This window comes from Anopheles maculipalpis, chromosome 2RL (genome assembly GCF_943734695.1).
Source record: "Anopheles maculipalpis chromosome 2RL, idAnoMacuDA_375_x, whole genome shotgun sequence".
NCBI lineage: Eukaryota > Metazoa > Arthropoda > Insecta > Diptera > Culicidae > Anopheles > Anopheles maculipalpis.
In genome coordinates, this window is record NC_064871.1 from 87,232,993 (window position 1) to 87,256,191 (window position 23,199).

Consider the following 23,199-nt stretch of genomic DNA (forward strand, 5'->3'; position numbering starts at 1 on the left):
TGTGTGCGTGTGTGTGCATTGCACATTCTATGCGGCACAATACTGTTTTCCTTGCTCTCTGTCTCCCCGTTGCTGGCAACCAGCGCTGGAGGTGTAAATCCTTTGCACACTAGCCTTTCCACTGTAACTGTTTCTTTGTGTGTATTTCAACATATACCTTACAGCTTTTCATTTATCACCTTATGCTTATCGCATAGTTAAGCACACATACACAGACATTGAACGTATGACTAGATATCGGTAAGTAGGAAGGATAAAGTTGAACCGTTCCGCTTATTTCTCTCGCTCGCTCTCATTTTCTTTGTCTTCTAGGTGGCGATACTGTTATTGAGCAGGGGTGTCGTTACTGTTGGGCAGTTGGTTAGCAGGAAATTGGCCGGTTCCGCCGATTGGCTCATCCCGAGATGCTCGATGCACGGACACGAAGCAGTAATGTCTTCCGTACCGTCCGAAATGCTGTAATCCGATCGACGGATGCTACTGTCCGAGATGACTTCCATCAATGCATCATCACTGTATCTGTGGGGTGAGCAATAAAAACTAGTTTTATTCCCCGCAAGCTAATTATTTCGTGTGAATTGCATACACTAAGGCGCATAGCTTCAAATAATTTAAATGTCACCACTTACCGATGGTACCGATGTTGCTCGAGCATGGCTCCACTGGCAAATCTCAGTCTTTTCGGTGACTCCAGACTAGACGAGCGGGGCAGCGAACCGCGCGGCAAACCCAACGCACGGCTCTTGAGCGAACTGCGCACCCCGGGCAGATTGGTGACGCTCTTCAGCATGCCGAGATACTTGTTGAGCGCACGCGAGCCACGCCGCTCGGTACGTTCTTTGGTGCGGCGGGCCCGTGCATCTGGATCCTCGCCCACCAACCAGAACGTTCGCTGGTCGCCCTTTCCCTTCATCGGTACCAGGCCCCGCTCCTGGAACTGATATCCACCGAGCGAATCGAGGATCTCTTTGGTCTGTAAGCTGCAGTGGATCTTGAGCGGCTGTCCGGTCGATTCCATGCGGGACGCGGTATTTACCGTATCGCCGAACAGACAGTACCGGGGCATCTTCAGCCCAACGACACCGGCACATACCGGCCCGGAATGGATACCGATCCGAAGGAACAGCCGATCGTTCGGTCGATGGCGTATCTTAAACTCGGCGACCGCTTCCAACAGCTGCAGCGACATTGAAGCAATCTCGGCCGCGTGTATGAGTCCGTTCCGTATCGGCAGCCCCGACACGACCATGTACGCATCCCCGATCGTTTCCACCTTGTACACATCGTAGTGCCCTATGATCGAATCGAAGCAGGTGTACAGATCGTTCAGAAAGTCGACCACCTGCAGCGGTGTACTTTCGGCGGACATCGAAGTAAAGCCAACGATATCGCTAAAGTAAATCGTCACGAGATCGTAACTTTCCGCCTCTACCTTATGGCCACGCTTCAGCTGCTCCGCCACCGGTCTGGGCAACATCTCCAGCAGGAGCGCCTCCGTTTTCTTCTTCTCTTCCTGCAGCTGATCCGTACGCTCGTCGACCAGCTGCTCGAGATTGTTGGCGTACTTCTCCATCATCGCCATCATGTTGTCGAAGATGTTCGGGCGCATACCTTTCCGCAGGACGCGCAGTTTGTTGCGGATCGCCTTAAAGTCGGGCCGATCTTCGGGCCGCTCGGTCCAACATTCCTTCAAACACTCACGCACACAGTCGAACGATGTTTCGAGCGGTTGGATTGCCGGCCGGAAGGGTGTGTTTGGATCGAGTGGGTTCAGTACGCGCTTGAGACACTCCATAGGTGTGCATTCGATTTCGCCGAACGGACCGCGGCGGGTAAAGATTTCGTAGAGTACGATGCCGAACGAATAGACGTCACCTTTCGGTGTACCCGGTACGGTTGCGGTTGGGCCGGCACGCAGTAGTTCAGGGGCTCGGTAGAGCAATTCTGGAAGAAATTGTGGAAATAGATTTAAAATGCGATCGCAAAGTATTGGGATCGAAGGGCCTGGTAAGTATGCAATTATCTTTTTCAATTACTTCTCACCTATTACATGAAATTGGGGACAATTAATAAAAATATATTTTACTCTTTTAGGCTTGTTAAATCAATAAAACCAATCTATCCAATTAACTGCCAAAAAAGTAGATTGTTTCGAAGGAAGTTCAATGAAAAAATTAACCATAAATGTATGTTTACAGCTCAATTAAATATTTACTGCTATATGACAATGCCAAGTACCACCATAAGTATGAACAGATCATACTAATTTAGCAGCAGATTACGCTAGAACATTGGCAATAAATAGCTGTTTTGTTTATCTTATTTTCACGCAAATAAACTTCCTACTACTTCCAGGCAATTGTCTAAACATTCCATTCCATTCCAGAGTGAATTGAAGAGAACCAAACAAAACCTATTGTTAGATTACATTGTAAACCTTTTCTAACCTTCAACCACGAACCCAACTCCCTAGACTACTGCACCCCACTTACTTTGACATTTTTCCTCCAGCTTTTCCTTCTCATCCGGCACGTCCTCCGAGCCCTGCTTGAACGCAAACAGTCCAAAGTCGCTCAGCTTTACCACCCAGCGGGAATCGATCAAACAGTTCGACGTGCGCAGCGAGCCGTGAAATCGAAGCGGCGACTCGTGCAGATATATCATGCCGCGCAGTATGTCCGCCACCATCGATGCCGTAAACATGTTGTCCAGCTTAACGTCATCATTTTCCAGCACATCCTACAAGGAGGGAACACATTCAAGGTAAGGCATTCGGGTTTTACAAATAAAATCATCTCACCTTCAAACTGCCACGGTTGCAGTAGTCCGTTATGATGCAAATATTCGGCGGATCGGTACACGCGCCGATAAATGCGTTCAAATTATCGTGCCGCATATCGCGCAGCAGCTTGAGCTCCTTCTTCATCTCGCGCGTAATGTCGATGCTTTTCTTTTTCACCTTCTTGATCGCGTACAGCTGACCCTTGTACAGACCGATCGGCGTGAAGATGGTGGAGTACCGGAAGTCTAGGTCCGGGTTTGAGCTTAAGCTAACCTGACTCGTTCGTATAAGTGGGTGAGTGGTCTGGAGAAAAAGTAAGATGATTCATTCAATAAAAGACTTCAGAGTAAAGGATATTTAAAAATAAAATATAAAACACCAGGCGCCTCCATCATAAAGTAACAGGCGTCTCCATCGTGTGAAATCGATATGTTATAGGCATGAGTCAATTTTTTAAAAGTAAAAATAGTTTTTAAAAATCAAGTAATAAACTAATAATATCATATAATTTTTAAATAATTATTCCTTACTTCCATTAAAAAATCATAAAAAATCATAATGACATCAATGATAGCTATAAATAGCTAGTGCAATTTCTTTTATAACCACCGATCACCGAGCCTTACAAAATTGGCATGCAAAATTACGGAGGAAAGGTCATTGGTCAGCACCCGGTGGTACAATAGAGTAAATGATTGAACACGACCCTTATCAAACATGTTACCGTACTCAACGGAAAGACCTTCCCCAAATAACAATAATAATGCTCGTTCACACACTTTCGGTAAAATATCGCAAGTCCGCAACCTTTCTTGATGGTCCTTTGCTTCCTAACAAAAATCGTCCCAAACACGCACGGCCGGACTGAGAAATCGTTATTATTTATTTATTTTCAAACGACATAAGCTAGCATATGCATACACTGCGTGATTCGGAAACACTATGGGTTATTATTGGGCATAAAAAACTGTCAGCAAAAAAAAAATTTTACGAAATTCTTATTTTTTTAAAAGCATTTTGCATAAGTTTTATATTAAAAAAATAAAAAAAAGGATAATTGTTCATAGCAAACCGATTTTGCTTATTTTTGACCAACTCCGTCTCCCACAGTACACCGGTTCTGCGGTTCTGTTTCGGGTCATTCACCCAACAATTGTTGTACATAAAAAAGTGGTAGCTAGATTGCGTGCTGTGTGTCACTATTGCCGGTTCCTGCTTCCCATTACCAGCGGGCGGTAAGTTCCTGGTCGTTGTTGATACATTTCTGCGCGAACTCTTCAAACAATGTTTCCGAACAACAAAGCCAGTACAAAAAAGTCAATTCAAGAAAAACGTACAAATAAATCTAGGTCACTAACTTTTTCTTTAGTCAATCTGTCGAGAGCCTGTCGATTCCCAAACGGTTCACATACATAAATCAATGTTTAATAGAGCATGACGGCATGAGAGGCTTTTTGTTGTTGTTGTTGCTGTTATTCTCACCTGTCAAAATGGCACTTTTCCATGACAGGCCGCAACCGGTACTTACCCGTGTCATTTTCTGTCCGGCCGTTTCCTTCTCATTTTCGTGCATCTGAATTTCGCGAAAGTCCACCTTCCACAGCAGGCTGTCGAGCTCCTGTTCGTAGCGCCAGTTCCGGTACAGGACGAGCGAGACGACACCCAGCAGCAACAGTGCACCCCCAGCAATACCACCCGTTATCTCGCCCGTGTAACCTATCGAACGTTTTTTGGGAAAAGAAGGCGGCGTGTGAGACACCCGGATCCGGTTCTAGGGACGGCAGCACTACTTACTGATACACTTTTCACCACGAAAGCCGCACCGCGGCTCGGCGACCGGCGGACCGGATCCGACCCAATCGATCGTATCAAACAGGCGAATCTCCTGTTTGTGGGAAGAGGAAAACCGTCCATAAGTTAAGATGGGAAACGCGCGTGTGGGGAAATGAATGTATTGCTACCCTCCCGCAGTTTTGCTTTGGGGGAAACACATTTTGCCAACCATGCGAAAAAAGATCATTCACTAAAGAATACTGGTGATGATGAATATTATATCAATAAGAAGCTTCTGAAAATCTTAAACAAGAAAAGAAAGGAGAAAAACACACTCCCGGAAATATTGGAAACGGGATCCATCCCAAGCGTATCGTCAATTAATCAAAAGGATCTGAGTCATTGGTGTGAGAACGATGAAAACCCACAATTAAGTTAAATGATTGCCAACAAAGAAAGGGGGAAAGGGGTTTCCCCGTGGGACAATGAGCACTCTTCTAACGGGTTAAACGGTTAAGACAGTTTTTACGTGAACTAGGGACCGAAGGACTAACGTAAGGACTGTTTCGAAATGTCAAAAAAGGGTCGCTTTATGAATTGTGTGGTACGAAGCTATGAAATATGATACTTTTTGGTATTGTGTTTCGTTATTGGGGCTATTTTCAATGGCTCAATGATGATTTTTATCTCCTTTTTTTATAATTTGCATATTTTTTATGTTTTAATCAATAAATTTGGCGATGATTGAATTTTTAAATTGATTTTTACTTTTTTTCAATATTTTTTTATAGTTGATTTATTATTTTGATACGTTATACTAGAGCACTTTGAGCAGATAATATGAAATTTAACCAATTTATCGATTTTATAGAAATTTAAGCTTACAAAAACACAAAAATTTTTAATCTTTAAAAACAATTTTTTACATTTTGTAAAGTAAGATGATAAATCTACAAGATAATCTTAAATAGATAATACTCATAAGCTATTATACAATAGCAAGCAAATAAATAATGAAAGCAAATACATTAAACATCAAATAGAATAAGATTATAGACACTAATTGAGTGCTTTTTTTATGAAACAGCTATTGAGTTTCATAAATTAAGCAACATTGTTACTTTATGTACAATTGAATTTAATCAAAACATGGTTTATGATAATTTAGACACAAATATAGAAATATAAAACAGTTTTTTGTAATACATAAGACAATTTTTAAACCATTCATAATAATTAAACGTCTGTATACTTTATACAGTAACTTGAAACACACGAGCCAATAAATAATATTTCAATAAGGAGGAGGTTTCAATAAGAAGTACATTACTAAAAACTTCAATAATCCTAAAAAAGATTTACAACATCAAACTATACTTCAAACTAATACCATTCAAAAGCACACCCCGGAAAACTAGAACTCTACACCATTAGTGGCATTTAAAAATAACGTAGTTTCAACGTAAACATCCTTCAAAAATTTGGGTTTTTTATCAATTTTGTTGTCAAAAAAAAGAACGCTCAACCATAAAGTGGATCGGCTATTAATCATTTTTACAATATCAAAACAAAAGTTCTAAAACAAGACACCTCTCTGCCAGGCGAACGGCAGCGACGATTGCCATTAAGTGATCTGTTTTAAGTTCGCACCAACCATGTGTTTGGCGGAGAGATAAAAGTAAACAAACTAACACACAAACAACGAGCCAAAACAACATCGATCATCGTGCGTCCGAATTCGAATCACACCAACCAAAACGGCTGACCGGCAAAAGGGCGCAAAGTTGATTGATCGTAAGCGAAAATTGGATCAGATTTAAGGAACAGCAAACTGAGGGGTGAAGGAACATACACATATTACATTACACACTTTAAAAAAAGGGTAGAAAACGGAGGGAAGAACGAAGAACTGAACGAGGACAAGGAAACACACAGCCGAGACACACTTCTCACACTCACTCACCTGAATTTTAAACTACCAGCGCGGTAACAAGATGAGCGGAAGTACAAGAAAAGCGTACGGAAAAGAGGAAGTTTTTAGGGATTTTGTTTAATTTTTTTTGTACAGAAACAACAATAGAGAAGTTTAAGTAGCAGAAATATACATATGTACAAAATATTTTTCTTTTTTTCTTGAAACCGATTTTCTATAAATAAAAATTGATTGTATAAGCTTTTTCATCTGGAGAAAAAAACCATACACTTCTTTTATAAAAGCGCTGAGATTAATTTGTATATTTCAATTACGTAGAATCCTCGATTTTTTCTCTCCTAGGTTTTTAAGAGATTCCAGGAATCAGTAATAAAATTTTCAAATTAAGAACGAAATGAGAATCAAACTCATACCGGAGCGTGTTGAAAATCAGATCACTATCAACGCTGCTATTATACCACTACCGAAGTACTAATGCTACTAGGTCTAGTGCTTCAGAGCAAACTACTTACACTGTACCATCTAAGGTTCAATTTTGGCTAGTTTCAAGCTAAATATTTAATATTATTTAATTTTTCGAATAACTAAAAAGTGTAGTAAAAATATCAAAATGATGGCCCTACTACTGCTGAATTAAATCTTTGATATTTAAAACCCAGAATTGAATTTAAAAAAATGAATATAAAAATAATCTCTACTGTCATAGGTGATAAAGCATTCCATCATTACAAAATCCATATGTCACACACTATCATTATGACATTATGACACCGGAATATCATTTCCATAATAATATATACGTTGCAAATGCTCTCCTGGCCGGCCGTTTTCCGAAAGGTTTCCGCTCGCAAACCTTCCCTCCGGCAAACCATTAAAATTGCATCTGTTCGTAAACGAAGGTAATATGTGTGTGTATGTGTGTACCGTGTACTTACCGGTATGCGAGCCACGGTCGGTGAGCTGAACCGCCCGATCGGAAACAATCCGTACTGGTTGCCGGCGGCCGTACTCGGGACAGGTTTCCGGGCGAGAATGGTATAGTTTCCGGTCGCGTCACCATTCTCGTCGATGTGCACCAGATAGCTGACAGGATAGAGCACAAGTTACTCAACGGTTGGTTGGCCCCTGCACCCCTGTTCACCTTACCCCATCGCACTCATGTAAGCGCGTCCCTTAATCGCTTCGATTATGGCGGTACCATTTTTCGGACTTCCGCCCGCCAGCAGTACCTGCATCAGTGCATTTGCATACAGATGAACCGCATCGTACAGATAGGCAGCTTCCGCCCTTATCTATCGGTGTGATTAAAGGCGATGGGAGATGGAAGAAATGGTTATAGGCAAAAAAAGGAGAACAGATTATTAAAGAGTTGGAAAAGAGCCTGAAGTAGTCGTTAAAAAGCTATCAGAAGTGACAGTAAATTGCTTTGTGCTAGGGGTTTTCTTGCATAAATCCTGCTTTGAATACAATCACACGTCTAGACACTAACACACACAAAAGCCCCTAAGAGTACCATTTAAATAAAACCAACTTCCTAATGGACCACTAATGGTTCGCTCTTGAAACACTCTCCGATTCTTCGAATTTCTTCAAAAAGCCGAAACTTCGTCCATTTAGCAGCTGCAAACTGAATCCTTTTCTTGTGTGCAAGTGTATCCAGAACGGAATTCTAAAGTCATCTTAGTTTAGAATGAGCTTTCTGTGCTGCTATCCATCCTATCAATCGGTTCTTTATCCTCCCTATCAAACCGAAACCAGAACCCAAAATCTGCTCACAATGCAGCTTTTCTCGAACTGGCGAATGGATTGATAGCGGTGGGAAGAGATGCAATCGATTATTGACGCTATTCCATGGAAGACATCGGAATCACTGCCGGGTTTTTGTTGCTGCTGCAAGATGCTGCACACGAGCACAGCTGTACGTAATGCAGGGAAGCTGCAAACTAAGCCATTAGCGATGCGATTGTGGAACGAGTAGCAACAGCACAACAATGGAGCATCATCTCTGCTCTTTGGATCGGTGGCTTTCCTGGTACGTTATTGTACTTTAATTGCTGGTAGTAAACTGTACGGTTAGGTCAAGCCAATATTGACCAAATGACCAAGCATGGGTCAAGCGTTGTGTGGTTGCTCACAATAGAGCACCAATATTCGTTGTTTGCCGAGCAGTGAGCGAGGCATCAAATAGCTAATTTTTTACTTTAAAACAAGCTTTCATCATTCACATCATTCATTTTTAATAAAAAGAGAGGCAAATGTTGTCTCAGAGACTCAAAGACAAATAACGATATAAAAAAGCTTTTAATCAAAATTTATCATAAAATAAAAGTTAAGAATTCATTTTAAGAGGCCTATGGAATTAATAAAGTCGATAAAATAAGTAAGCAATGTATTAGTGTGTTAATTGCAGACTAAAGGGAATGATTGGTCATGAATACGATAATGTAATTGAAATAGTACAAAAAATAAGTAAAAAAATATGTGAAAAGAATGAATAAAAAGTTGGAATAATTAAACTAAACGAAAAAAAAACATAACAAAACAGTATTTTGATCACAATAGTTTTTCAGAAGAGGTTTGAAGCGATTAAATGGTCACAAAATATTAAAAAAAAATTTTAATTCTTTTTTTGTAAAATAATTTGAATCTTCTATTAGTAGTGCAAAAACTAAAAAAGGTAATTGAGTAAAAGTGAATTAATTAATTAATCAATAAAAACATAAGTGATCAAATAAATTTAAAATAATATTAATTAATCAGTATGTTAGATAAGCGAATAACGTTAATAAAAAAAATACAGCCAAAGCTATACAGCACTGATAACAATTGTTGTCGTTCTACTGTGATTTAGATGATAATTGTATCCGCAGCAATTGTTCCGACTTGCGACTTGTCTCCAAAATTGCAATAACCCTACTAGCGCGTACGTTTAGCCAGACACCGTTGGTTTGATCTCGGTAAAACCTACTTTCCGATCGGAATCGTAATCGGATAGCAATCAGCCGTGCTACCTCGAGTGGAACGATTACCAAGTGCTTAGTGCTTCAAGTACTCGGCGCTTCTTCATCCGCCTCTACTGCAACGATATGCAGTTACGAAGAAGGACGGTAATCAACTTATTCCTGGCGGCTGCATGTACCCGCACTACCATTATCCAACCGTCCAACCGTAAGGAGGTGGCATATTAATTCAATTTCCGTATGAATAACCATGGATCGATCGATAATGCTGGTGTTCCGATAACGAGCGTGTGCGTTGTTGGTCGGAAAATGATTCCCTGTAGAGGATTCTTCTATTACAAGAGTGGCACATGGGAAGCTCAGTAACAGGATGCGATAAAATCGCTCCAATCGTGTGAATGCAGCTCAACATAATATGAGATTGTGCAATGAAAAATCCAACAGATGCAGTGATAGGAATCTTGAAGCTTTCTTGAAGGAATCTTTTGTTTTTAAGCCTAGAATTGTTTCCACTAAAATAGTGCTATTAGACAGGATCCTTGCAGAACTTAAAACTAAAATCATTTATTTATTAACAATTTATTGAATTACATTTATCATCTTCAAACGCGACAGCATCGAAAGACATCAAAACAAAGCCATCATCTCCAAAATTGTAATACATGATACGGCTTAATCGTCCACAAAATGTCTACCTTAACCATCAAACCACGGTAATCCCCAACGTTACCATTTATTACACACCAAATCACCCCGCCGGGTAATTGTAAGCCGCTGTTTAACGTTGGCTATATAAATATTTACCTGCTTTACGCCTCCAAAGAAGATCAACGCGTTCCGGTAGTTGAACGGTGGCAGCTCCAAATATTTGTTAACCTGTTGTAACGAAAAACGTGGACAAATGAGAGTGGGGAGGACGTGTTAAACGCGCGCTAGAAAGGATGAAACACCACAGTGTTGTTATCATAATAAATTAACGTTCGTTTTGTTGCTCCTTCCGATCCCGCAAAACGCCATGCCACCGGATGGTTTTTCTCTGTATCGAGTGCAACAAATGTGCGACGGGTTTGCATTCCAGTGCACCAGTGCATCAAAGCGCACGTCTGTGTATTTATTTGGCTGTACCAGGCGAAAGATTTATCGTTGGGAATGGCAGACCAGACTTTTCAACGCCAAACGGTCGTTTGTGCAGATTTTTTTTGCTTGTTTTTGCTGGATGATATTTATTTTGGTTCGTAAATAATTTTTCTCTATCTTCAAATTTTGAGTTTGGATTCTGACAGAGAAATGGTACGAGGTTTATTATATTAACTGATGGTCTCTAAAAAAGCTGAAAATTAAAACAAAAGAAAAAGGTATCTCATCTTCCAGTCAATACTCTTCGGTGGACAAGGGAAGTTATTATTTATGTAAAACGGCTTTTGTCTGTGCTTGTTTGATCGCTCATAAAATCCACTTTATTACTGACCAGGAGAACGGAACAGAAGTGGACCGTGTTTTTTTACTTTACACCTCACATTTAAAAGCTTTTTTATTTGAGGATTGTTAGAAACTATAATTTTCATATCTTTGTTAATGGTTAAATATTTCAAGAAAACATTTTAACATCAAAATTTGAAAATAATTTGAGTTGATTAAATAAAAAGATAAGTGAAAGACCGATAGGACAGAGTCATCAACACAGCTTTGAATGATAATATATCAATCATAAAGTCAATACATTGATAAGACCCATTGTAAAGACCCTAATCCGTTTCATTTCCCATCAATGCACATTCTAAGCTGTCATACATTATGATTGAAAAACAGGCAGATCAATTACAGTTCGTTCTGCTCAAGGAACACACACTTTCCCGTACAATCGTAACCACTTGTTGGCTAGCGCGATTAATCTCAATCCTCATCACTGTCCACTGGCATGTTGCTTTATCCATCATCCTGCTAAAACGGTGAAACGCTACAGCAACACCTTCAACACTCACCTTAACCGCAAACTCTTCGAACCGTACCGGCGCCGACGGTACGATGGCCAGATAGTGCCGGAACGCTTCGACCACATCCGTGTCGGGCGTCGTCTGCAGCAGCCCGTGCATGTACTTCATCGGCAGTGCCGCGTCGTACTGTTCGATGTCGACCCCAACGACAAAATATTCGCCCCGGTCGAGTAAACCGCGCCGCCATAGGCTTACCAGCAGCCCGATGTGTTCGTAGTGGTATCCAAGCACGAGATAAACTGGTTGGCCGGTTTGAGTGGAACGTCAAGAAAAATGTCAATAAATTGATTAATGGCTTGCCAAAGTGTAGCGCGCGAAACGGAACGGGAAGGAGGGGGTGCAAATGGTCCGGTGAAGGAAAAGTTTGAAAGATGAATAAATAAAAACGCGTTAAAACGGAAACGTATCCTTGGTGAATTTCTTCTACCGGTGGCTGGAATGGCTCCGAAAGGCATTCAGGCGAGTTCATCGGAGCAAATTGAAAATAATTTATCAAAAAGCCCTCACCCTCCACCGAGACAGCTCGGTAAACGGATGCTATTAATTGAAATTTAAGCGATCTGCTATCGACACTTGTGGGCGCTGAGTAGTAAGTGGTAATCTGATTAATGGTAATCGTACAAAATGAGTGCAAATTGTGAGATAAATCAGGAAGCCTTTTTCCTTCTGGTAGAAAAGGTTGTAATTTTGCTAGTCCATTCTTTAAACGATTCGCGATTAATAATTCAGTTCCAAAGCTCACAGCGTAAAGGCTGCTCGATAGCCGTAACGGTAAGTGTTTGATCCATCGCAACACAGAAGGAGTGGGATCGAATATCGCAACCCAGATCATCGTCATGATCCGAAAAGTTTTTCGTGTGTAAAAACTAAGCATTCTGGTTTGTATATGGGGGAGCTTTGATGGAGAGAAAATTGGACCCATTTTCTGATCCATTAAGCGATCCTTTCTTGATGCTGATCAAATGGATTTCTTTTTTTTTTTTTCTAGCACCATTTTGAGGATTTGGTGGCCAACTGTATCGTTCTAATCGTCACCCAAATAGCATGATCACTTACTTCGCGTGTCCACGTACGTATCCTCCACTAGTCGCTCGAACGGATTGCTCGAATACCCGTGGTGATAGATGTCGGTCCAGGTTGCGACGGACCGTATCCGGATGCTCGCTGTCCGGAGTGTCGTCTTGAGCGTTTCGGCAACCGCATCGAACTCACCGTTGTCTGAAGCACGATACAAAAAACTAACCTTAAAGAAGCCGAGGAAAACTATTTTTCCATTTTTTCGATCGAATTTTTTCTTCTTTTTTTTTGCTGTCAGCAAAACACATATCAAGTAGCGAGACGACTTTTGGCAATGTTTACGAATGTTTTGTTTCAAACGCACTGAATTTGTTTCTTTTTTTTGGTATTTTTTCTACTAATCAGCCAGACAAGCGTACTGAATTGAAGGCAACGAAAGCATATACAGACACACAAACACGCACGCAACACACACAAGCAAACGAATCCGTGCACACCTACCTGGGTCCAGTTGTAGGCGAGGAGTAGCGAAACGACCGATTTGGAAATTTGTAGATCCGGCGGTCGGGTTCGTGCGAACGTTGGAAAGTGTTTCTTGTTGGACGTTTCATTGTGCGTACAAAACTATACGGAGAAGATAGAGTGAAACATTCTGGAGTATAGACAAAAACAATTTTCTACCACACCACACTCCACACTCACGTAGGAAATCATTGGCAGATTAAAGGCGGCCGCCATACGGCCCTCGTGTACGCAGGTTTCCTGCGGTCCAAGGTATCCGATCACGTCCTTCGTCCAGAGGTCAGCCGTCTTGCGGATGCTCGTTACCTCCTCGCCGTACGTTTCTGCCACCTCGAACTGCAGCTCGTGTCCGTGCTTGCTAAAGTACCGGTCGTTCACCTCGGTCATGGCTAGGGTTATGGCACCGGAAATTTGTAATCCTATCCGAAACCGGGACCGGACCGTGAAGAGAAAAAGAAAATGGAACAGGAAATGCTATTACTCTACTGCCGCTGACGCTACGCGCGGTACAGCATTCGGACGTTGGAGCATCTGCCGACTGCCGTACAGTTCCGTATAGTTACAGCAAGCGGTAGGTCCGGATGGTAGCGTTAGTGCATATTTAATTGTCTAGCTCAATGGAGCTAGACTAGCAAGATGGAGAAAGAAAAGTTTGCCGTAAGTGGAAAACAATCCCATCCGGCGAAGTCGTTCTGAGAGTGGTAAGAGTAGCCGAGGCTCGGCAATAAACACAACACTTGTAGCGAGTGGAAGAGTTTGCACGCTGAAACTTGTGTAATGAGAAATGCTTGAAGAAATTGTATGAATTTTTGAACTCATTACGCAGCAAATAAATTCATTTAGTTGTGGCATTTAAATTTAAGTAAGGATCTGTTTAATCTCATTATGTCATTTGCCATAAACTTGGAAAAATTTAAGCCACATCTTGTAACATATTTTATAAAAAATCTATCCAGTTTGAATGATAACGTTTTAGGAAATAAATAGTACACTGGCAAGTACTGTACACTGTTGGTCGAATAATAGCGTATAACTCCTTAACGAGTCCTGGCTGTGACGAGCTTTCCAAAGAAACGATGCGCTTCTGATGCCGTGGGCGTTTATATTAAGCTGTTATTAAATGGATAGGATGAACTATAGTCCAAGCTAAAGTCATAAGTTGACATCACTGATTAGATTATCTAATATCTTCTCACTCTCGGAGAACGAAATGTGACTATAAATTGCAACAGACACTGAATGAAGCTATCCAATTCTTCAAATCCATTCAAATCCCCTCGTAGTGAGGACTGACTGCCCAACTACGTGGTATCTATCGGAAAGTCTAGTAAGTTATTCGATGATCGGCGTGACCTAGAGGGTCGTTAAGTCAAAAAGAAGCAGCCATAAAAATGTTGAAGAATATCATGGCCCAGATGTACATCATTACACTAAGCTCGAAGTTCTTATCGGATACGATGTAGTATATGTGACAATCTCGCAGAATGTCGTCGATTGTCGATCGATCAGGCTCCCAACTGATCTCGACTAACCTCTTTCGGAGGACTTTATCCAAGCATGCAAGGACGCGTATTAAATGACATTTCATCTTCACGAATCGCCAAGGCTAATGTTGCTGGTAACTGCGAAAGGATAATCACGATCAAGGTGACAGCCTGCTCTTAGACGGCAGGACCGGAGTTCAAATCCCATCCTGATTGTTCCTCCGTTAGGGCTGACTTTCCAACTACAAAAAAATTTGACGGACGTTGGATCTCTTGGAAATATAAATAAGAACAAAAACTCATAAATCACCCAAAGCTACATCCTTTTCTACACTCATTTTCTCTTACAGTACACTTCGCATTACTTTTGTTTGCATTTGCACAAAAGGGGCTGCCTCCGGTTGTCTGACACCAAGCACTAACCCGCCGGAAGTAAATAATCAATCCCAACGAGAGTGAACAACTCTACTCCATTATATCCGCTTGTCTGCCGCTCGGATCAATGGCAAAGTCTAGCACAATGCACAGCAACAGCACATGAAGTAGCTCAACCGGATGTTGCTGTTTCCTTAATTCTACGGTTCAAGTCAAAAAAGCCGACCACGAGTAGTCAACTAGAAGCTAGAAATGGTTTTATCCACTACTACGTCTACTACTATGCTTTCTGGTACCTATCGCCGATAGCAAAAGTGAAATGAAAAAGAAAAACAGGTTCAAGGCGCAAGCCGTTTTTCATCCGCTTGATAACACACCGGGAACCGGGAGGCACTTTTCCACGCATTTTACGCGTGACCTATTTACACCAAAAACAATAGGTTTGGTTGTTTACACGTCAAAAGTAACATCGTCGCGCCTCGTTTGCATAAAACCGTAATAAATTACTTTCAGCTTGCTACTAGACTGCACTTTCCATGCAGGCGTTTGGATTGCAGAAATAAATTAATAGCGTCCCAAATGCGATGCAAATGCGCCTTCGCTTCAAAGGGTACGATCCGAACGATGCCGAGGAAACATAAATAACACTGCAAGGCGAGACAAGTCGTTGGTACAGGTTTTCGGCTTCAATTGTCCATGTTCTTATCACTGCTTGAAACGCATATTTCATCACCTCGAACCAATTAAGTAGCTTCTTTTTCTCTACATCGCTATCGCGACCAGACAATCTGGATGATCTGGGTAGAAGCGAAGGCGCTACACACATTTCCAAATTTCTCCTTTTTGTTTTGCTTGAGCCATTGCATATTCAAACCACACAATCAGATCGCATTAATATTAATGTACGCCCCGCCAGATAAGGGCGACGAAATTCAAGGACGACAAATACTCGTCCCAACAGCTCCTATTCCAAGGCCATTTTCACCTGCTGTTTTTTTAAGGGGGAGTCACGCAAGGATCTCAAGACTCTCCATACGCCAGGTGGGCTGCCTAGACGAACGGCGTCATTTTCGTCGCGGTGGTATTAATGTACCGAGGCCATGAGCGATGGTGTTGGCTTTTCATTTCCACTCCCAAGATAAATGACAGCTCTTTATGCCCGGGTTTGACAAATTTGGTTCGCTTACATTGTGCGGTACGGTTCTCCAACCGGTAAGCAATGCCATTTTAGTTTTCTTGCGTGGTTTATGGGAAGAGGATTATGCGGCATGAGCGATGTATGCTTAAAGATGTGACGTTTAGCATTTTAAAAATATTAAATATTGGTTTTATAATATTTTGATCCATTTTTTTGGTTCACTTGCTATTTAAAGCAGTCTTATATATTTATATGAAATTTATATTCCGTTAAAGTTGAATCTTCAAACAATATTTGAGTAATTTTAGAGGACGATAAAACAACACAACATGCTTTAATGGCAAAGGCATCTTTTTACATTTGATCACGTCTTCAAATGTAACCGAACGAATGCTAATAAAAACGGAGAAGTAAAAGAACGCCAAACAACACACCATCTTTCAGCTATTAAGCTAAAAAAATTACACCAACAATACACCGTACCAGTGTAGAGCAGCTGACAAACCAGAAAACGCGCTCAACGCTTAAACCATTTTCCAACCATCCGCACCAACCGAAAGCATCCGACACGATTTTCGCTCACATTTAAACGGAGACAGTACGGAAAAGCGGAAGTCCCACGCGGAAGGCTCCCGAAGCATGTGCTTTAAGATGTATTAGTGGTACGACGTTGAGGGTCGGGCCCGTCAAGCAGCCCTGGTGGTTTTCAACAGCGAGTTTTATGGTTGGTTGGGCTCTTGGTGGTAAAGGCGGGTACCTAATTATACGTTCGCTTTTCCCACTTTGACGAGTTAGTTGCGTAATGTAGTTGAAACTGTTGAGGGCCCCTTGCTTCGCTACAAGATGAACAGAGCGAGCATAAGAAGGAACGGCTCTCTTTTTTGTAAAAACTCAAGTTATTTTGTGGCATTTTTTAGTGTAATAGTTTGCCTTACTCAACATCTCGATCTATGGAACTTTATGCTTTATAAACTTCCTTCTTAGGACTTTTATTTACTTTTATATAAAGCTCAAGGAGCCAGAAATGGAATTTACAGGATCAAACATAAATCTTATCAGTGGATTTTTCACTCTTAATTGTAAGACATAGTGTGGAATCAAATCGCATCTTGGACGTTATACCTTCTTGAGGCCATTCAACCGCGTGGAATCGAGCAGTTTAGCTAGCTATTCGTTGGCCGACATGTCCTTTTGCTTAATTTCAAGAACGAGCTCCAACGACACGAGTCAGTGATATTACAGTCAACTCAACATACAAGGTCGTTCGAGAAGATCCTTAATTGATTCAGGTAGCTGCTCAGCATCGAGCTTCTGTTGTCCGACAGTTTTTGAGCCTAGACAACTAGAGAAGCCGCGGTAGAACGTCAGGTTGTTTATAAGCTCGAATCCAGCGGTCGTCAACGTTTGATTCCAAAACTCCAAATCCTTCGCTTGACTGGATCAAACGCTGTAATGGGCAATATTGGTCGCACCAAATTATTTTTCACCAATTTCGAAAAGTAACTGAACAGGAGTCTTGGATTTAGAAAAGGTTTCCTTTTAGGTTTCTAGCACACAGGTTTCATTTGAATTATCAAAATGGCGATTAAAAGCCTAGCTATTTTGTCGAAAATAAGACCGGCAACTGTTGACTTTGCACAAAGGCAGATATCGAAGGCAGATAAAGGTCTCTTTTCAAGTGCATCAGAAAATGTTGAGAGTTAGGGTATTGAAGGTTAGGGCAAATAACCAGTTCAAAATTGTGGAATTGGCTGATGCCCTACAAATTTTGGTAACGAACATCAAGTATATGAACTAAAAATCTTATCTGAACGATCCTGGGTTGATTAATGGAATGATCGCAATGCTTAGTGCTAATATTGAAAAAGAAAACGGTCTGGCCACGCTACAAAATATGAATTCTTGGAAATCTCCAATTACGGAAAGTTAAGGAAGACTCCTAAAGCGAAAAGATCATCTTCGGTTTAGCATCATCACGCTGTAAATCATGCTCTATCCACTAAGTACTCACCCGGTCGTGCGTAAACGCGATCACCCGGCCGTCGCTGCGATCCTGTCAGATAGCCAACGGTAAAAACATCTCCGACGGCCGACACTACCAAACACCCGAGCACAACTATCACCACAACGAATGTGCTACACTCTAGCCCCACCAGTCCCACCCTCACACTACCTGGTCCCCTTGCACTGGTTAGCAACGCTTTGGTACGTTCGGTCGAATTGCGTCCCCAGGACTTCATAACGTTACGCTTGCAGTACACCGGGACCAGTACTCCGTTACACTCGGTTCGTCCGGAACCAGGGGCAGGTAATGCTTTGCCGAACACAGGAGCCAGCAGTGGTCAGCGTACATCTTACTGCCGGCAGCGCATACCATCTTCCCGGCGCATTACTTGCACCGTAGCACACACACACACTCTAACCGGCACTTGCGACCAGAACCGTTGCCGAGATTCTGTCGACCATCGATCGAGATCGTCCCTGTTGAAGAATTTCGAATCGAGTACAAACTTCTGCTTTTAATAAATGGGTCACGACGCACGCTTCACTGCTTCCTGCAATGAGACAGAGAAAACATAATACTTTAATACACAGCATAATAACATTCGAAGTAGAGGCAAAAGTTGTAGTGTTGCATCGGTGGTTTTCCTGTGGTAAATTAAGTGTAATTAATTCCGGAGCACTATTTTGTCCTACCGGAAATTAATTTCCAGCTTGTATTGAGGGGCATGAAGTTGATTATTTGTACAGGTTTAATTACGCAGCGTTGAGGCGTGATAACAGGAGCAGTAATAAATTTGATTAAGGTGCAACTAGAACCTCAAACACAGATTTATGTGAGACCGTTTGCAAATTTTCACCGTACGAGCCAATTACCTGGTTAATTGCGTTTTGATTACTGATTTTTGTGCAGTGGAAGGAGTTAATTAGATATTTTATGTGGTTTTTAAAGGTTTTTTAAACGAAATATTAGAGTATTAGAGGATACATTTGTTGTTTTGGTTGATCGTTAGCTCAAGGGGAATTCTATTTCGAAGTAAAATAAATCCCTGCAAGTGGAGAGCGACTATTTGAACTTGATACATCAGTTCAGAGTTATATTTGTTAAAGTACAACTGATTGAATAACTGACTATTCGATTATTCGATTTGTCCGTTGATGATATCAAGGATTCAACAGCACCAGTTTTTCCGGGACAATCGATAACACGTAAGAAAAAATACGCAGTCTAACTAGACTTCAGACGCCCAACTAAACATATGCCAAACATTAAGAATTAGACTCTAGGTTAACTCTTCAAGAATAATATGAGTTAACAATTTCTAAAGCGTTTCGTTTATTAGGCTTTATTTCACGAGTAGACAAGGAATTCAAGGACTCCCATCAGTAGCGGAGTCAGTGTCATATCTTGCCCCTTGGAGGCTCTAAGCGGCGAAAAAGTTGGAAGCCTCGATTCTGCTGACCTGGAGGGACCATTTTTGAACGGTGGGTGCCAAGGACTATCTTCGGTGGTGTGTGCGAGCAGGACGTGTGGAGATATCCTGACGGCACTCAAAGCCGGTAGTATAGGTAGGCAGGGTCACTGGCACGAGGCACAGAGGAGCACATCGAGCCCGTTGGCTGAATCAAATGGAGTCACCAGTGGAAAGAAGGAATGGACCCTAGACCGAGTTTTCTGGAAACTGATAGGCTACCTGTCCATGCCTCCACGACGTACTCAACCCTGAGCAGGCAAACAAGAAGAAGAAGTTGAACCTTAAGACATACATCCAGCTTCTTCTTAAACCTTCGCCGTACCACTGCTGTACCCTAGAATGAACCTCTGCTTTCAAAAGCGGTTTCATTTTGGTTCTCGAGCATAAACTTTGCTATCTTTTCCGTTTGCTTTTCTACTTTGAAACCCCCAAAAGAGCGTACAGCAGCAGATAGAAAGCTAAACCAGCACAGCATGCACTTGCTCCATGCAATTGGCAATGTCCAGAGTAGTACACAAGAAGACAGCTTGTTCTGTGTATCCGTCCAAACACTCCGATGCCTCAATCCATTTGGGGGAAAACACGACTGGGAAACGGGATTTCATTCAATTTTCACATCGAAAATGGTTACGCAAAATCTTTCCTCCGCCGAAGTTCTCGTCCTTGTCTGACTCTTGATCGAAATCCGTTCCTAAATAGCGCAAATTGAAAGTTGACAGTATCGGAAAGTTGTTTTCTTGTTGGGATCACAACCTCAGCTAAATGCTGTGTTGTGTGGCAGCAAACTTTTGCAACACAAATATTGGCACGGACCATTTTCCAAACCGTCAATTGGTCAATTCCCAGTGTTCCAAGTTTCCAACGGAGAGGCAAAAGTTGACAATATTCGCCACTGTGTAATACATTCCCGATCGTTTCGTTAAGCCTCACCTGCCAACTCCGCCGGCCGGATTATTCCACGCCGTTACGCGCGGTTCGATCAGTCGAGTGGAGATAATTTGCATTTGTCGATTCTCTGTCCCGTAGCCGTGGGAAGCAAAATTTACATTTAATCTCGTCTGGACGCATGATGTCCCGTTCGGGTTTTTGGGATGTTTCCGTCACTAGACGCGAAGGCAAAAAGCTAGGGATCAAGCATGTCGCGGGTCGGAGTTTTTACGATGTCGATCAAGACTGGATGCAATATTGAACTTTTGTCAATATGTCGGCAGCGGCAGCTAACGCATTCTTTCTAATGTTGCCCTCCTCTCTTTTGGTACTCTTTTTTTTTGGAAAGCAAAGAAACGACAAAAACGCCCCAAAAAAACCTCCACAAAACCGGCACAATGTTAGACAATTGTTTTGTGAAAAAAATGGGAACCACACACCACACCTATCCAATCCCAAGCATATGTGTGTGTGTTTGTGTCCTCTGTCACCCTAGCTCAAACCCTTATCACTTACGGGCTTAACGAATGTAAAATAAACTAACTTTGTCTAGCTATTAGTCGGTAAAAGGCCGACTCGTCCGAAAAAGCAACACACACGCCAAAATAACCTTCACGCTTCTCATTACCATTTAGTTGACTTAGAACCAGCCGGGGCGGTTTTCGTTGGTAATTAGTTGCAAACGAAAAACAAAACGGGGTCCATCTGGGCTGTGGAACTTTCGAGCGTTTTTGTTTTTAAACTGAACCCCATTTAATTAACGTGGGTTAGACAAAAAATTGAACGATTGGTTTTGCGGTAAATGGGTAAATGGGTCACCGAGAAAAAATGTTTGGCAAACATAAATTTATTCCCTGTTTTAGTTTTGATGATTCCAACTAACTCAAGACTCACATCAAATGTTTGATTTTTGTTTGTTTGTTTTTTAGCATAATTTTTTTAATTTACTAAAGTTTCTTATTTAATTTATATTATTGCTTTTTTGTTCTTCTAGCCTTAACATTTATTCTATTCAGTTCTATGCTTAGCTTTTCAGAATTTTTATTTATGAACTCAATATTTATTTATCTTAGTTTATCTGTTGTTCATTTTGGTTGCTTTAAGTATTTTTTTTAATTTTGTGGCAACTAAAACATAATTTATTATCTTCTTCTAGCATAACTCGTTGGATGAAGCTAGAGTTCGAGATTATTAAATTAATCTATGGACTTGCATTAGTTATTGAAATACCTAGTGCCTTTCCAATATAGAATGTTATACAGTGCATAATACAAGTCCTTATCATTCTCTAGCATTTTGCAAAAGTTCTCTAAATCGAAAAATAGGTGTTACGGTTGTCCTGTTCCTGAAAATGGCCTGTTTGTTAGACATTTTGTATATTAACGTACAGAGCTTGGAATTTAACGATTTTTTACTCTAAAACCATGACAACGGAAAACACGTACGATAGGTTATTTTAAGAGATTTTTTGTTATTCTTTTAGTCAGCATAGCCATGACAAGTTAATTTTAAACGTTTTTCTGGGAAAAGTTATCATAGTACCGTATGATTAAATAAGGTTAGAGAACTCTAATCGCCGCTATTAAGTAAATTTATGATTAATTCATGAATAAAATTACTTTTTCTTCAACTACTCTTAGTGTGCTGAATATGTTTTGAAACTTGTGTAAATACGTCTATCAAACACACATGCATTCCTTGCAATCTTCTTACGCTATGCGTCAATTGGCTGTCCATCGGTATTTTGTACATCCTGACGTTAACAACTCCAATGTCGTTTATTTTAACCGAAGCGCTGCCATCTGCCACGTTTGCAAGGTGTTTGTTTGTTTGTTCTTGCAACATCACCGAACCCGAGCCCTTACATCTGTTAGCAGTTTTATGCACCGGGATTGCCGTAGTGGAACAACTCCAACTGGTCACTACGAATGCTCGCCAGTGGCAAATAGCACCGTTCACCGAGATGGTGAACGTTTCTTCGCCTAGCAGTCAACCTAGCAGCCAGTAAAGTGTAAAATCCAAATGCCCGTTTGTTGCAGCAGGTGAGCAGACCAAACCGTTTGGCCGTTGGCAACGGACGACGGCAATATAAACGTCAGAGCGTGCGGGCTTTTGACAGTTGGAGCGAATTGTTTGCTATTTTCTACACGCGACTCCGCAATTAAGCGTGGATATAAAGTGAACAATCTATAGCAATAAAAACGCGGGAGCACGTGAATTTACCACCGCCCAGACAAACGCATCGGTCACACGAGTTGCTGCCTAGTATGATCCAAACAAAAGCGAAAAAAAAATGGCAGTCGTAACGATGCAACGGGATGCAGCGTGTGTGCGTTTTTATTGCCTCTCGTTTAAAATTTTATTGCACTTAGTGTTAAACATGTGTACAGTACCAGCATGCAACTATGTACCGTGGTAAAAGCAGGCCGCACCGACACGGTCCGTTTATTATGCACCACCAACGCCGGTTTCCACCGAAGTGTGGTAGGTGTCTAGCTGTCACACTTGCCATGTTGTCGCGTTTGCTACTGTGTTACGCACTAACAGAATGGCGGTGCGGGCTTGGTTGACAACTCACCGTTCACAACTGGGTGCTGCGCGATTGGGTGATGCGTGAAAAATTACATCCCATGATAAATGGAGACCGTCGAAGGGAGGGCACAGGTCGTCGCTATAAAAGCAAATAAACATCAAACAAGCTATCTGCAACTGCTGATTAGATCGGACAGATTATTACGCGCTGGTGACAAGAAAATAGACAGGGATGTACCGTGTAGCGTCATAAACGCGCATATGCTCAAATTGGTTTGATGAATAG

At 41.5% G+C, this 23,199-nt stretch overlaps 3 protein-coding genes across 3 annotated transcripts in view; 2 read left to right on the forward strand and 1 right to left on the reverse strand.

Annotated features, from left to right (window-relative positions):
• The window catches only part of LOC126567939 (peptide transporter family 1-like), a 490,614-nt gene that overhangs the window by 391,187 nt on the left and 76,228 nt on the right, over positions 1–23,199 (forward strand). The window lies entirely within an intron of this gene.
• The window catches only part of LOC126568306 (mitogen-activated protein kinase p38b-like), a 643,298-nt gene that overhangs the window by 320,548 nt on the left and 299,551 nt on the right, over positions 1–23,199 (forward strand). The gene's annotated exons all lie outside the window — the stretch shown is intronic.
• Positions 290–18,382, reverse strand: LOC126567806 (speract receptor). The gene is made up of 14 exons (XM_050224107.1): positions 17,990–18,382; positions 13,162–13,400; positions 12,961–13,083; positions 12,499–12,685; positions 11,431–11,681; positions 10,253–10,324; positions 7,635–7,780; positions 7,424–7,571; positions 4,577–4,667; positions 4,311–4,498; positions 2,801–3,085; positions 2,493–2,739; positions 630–1,944; positions 290–519 (listed from the first exon to the last, which is right to left on the reverse strand). The coding sequence occupies exons 1-14, from the start codon at positions 18,216–18,218 to the stop codon at positions 309–311; spliced, it is 3,732 nt and encodes a 1,243-aa protein (XP_050080064.1). The 5' UTR covers positions 18,219–18,382; the 3' UTR covers positions 290–308.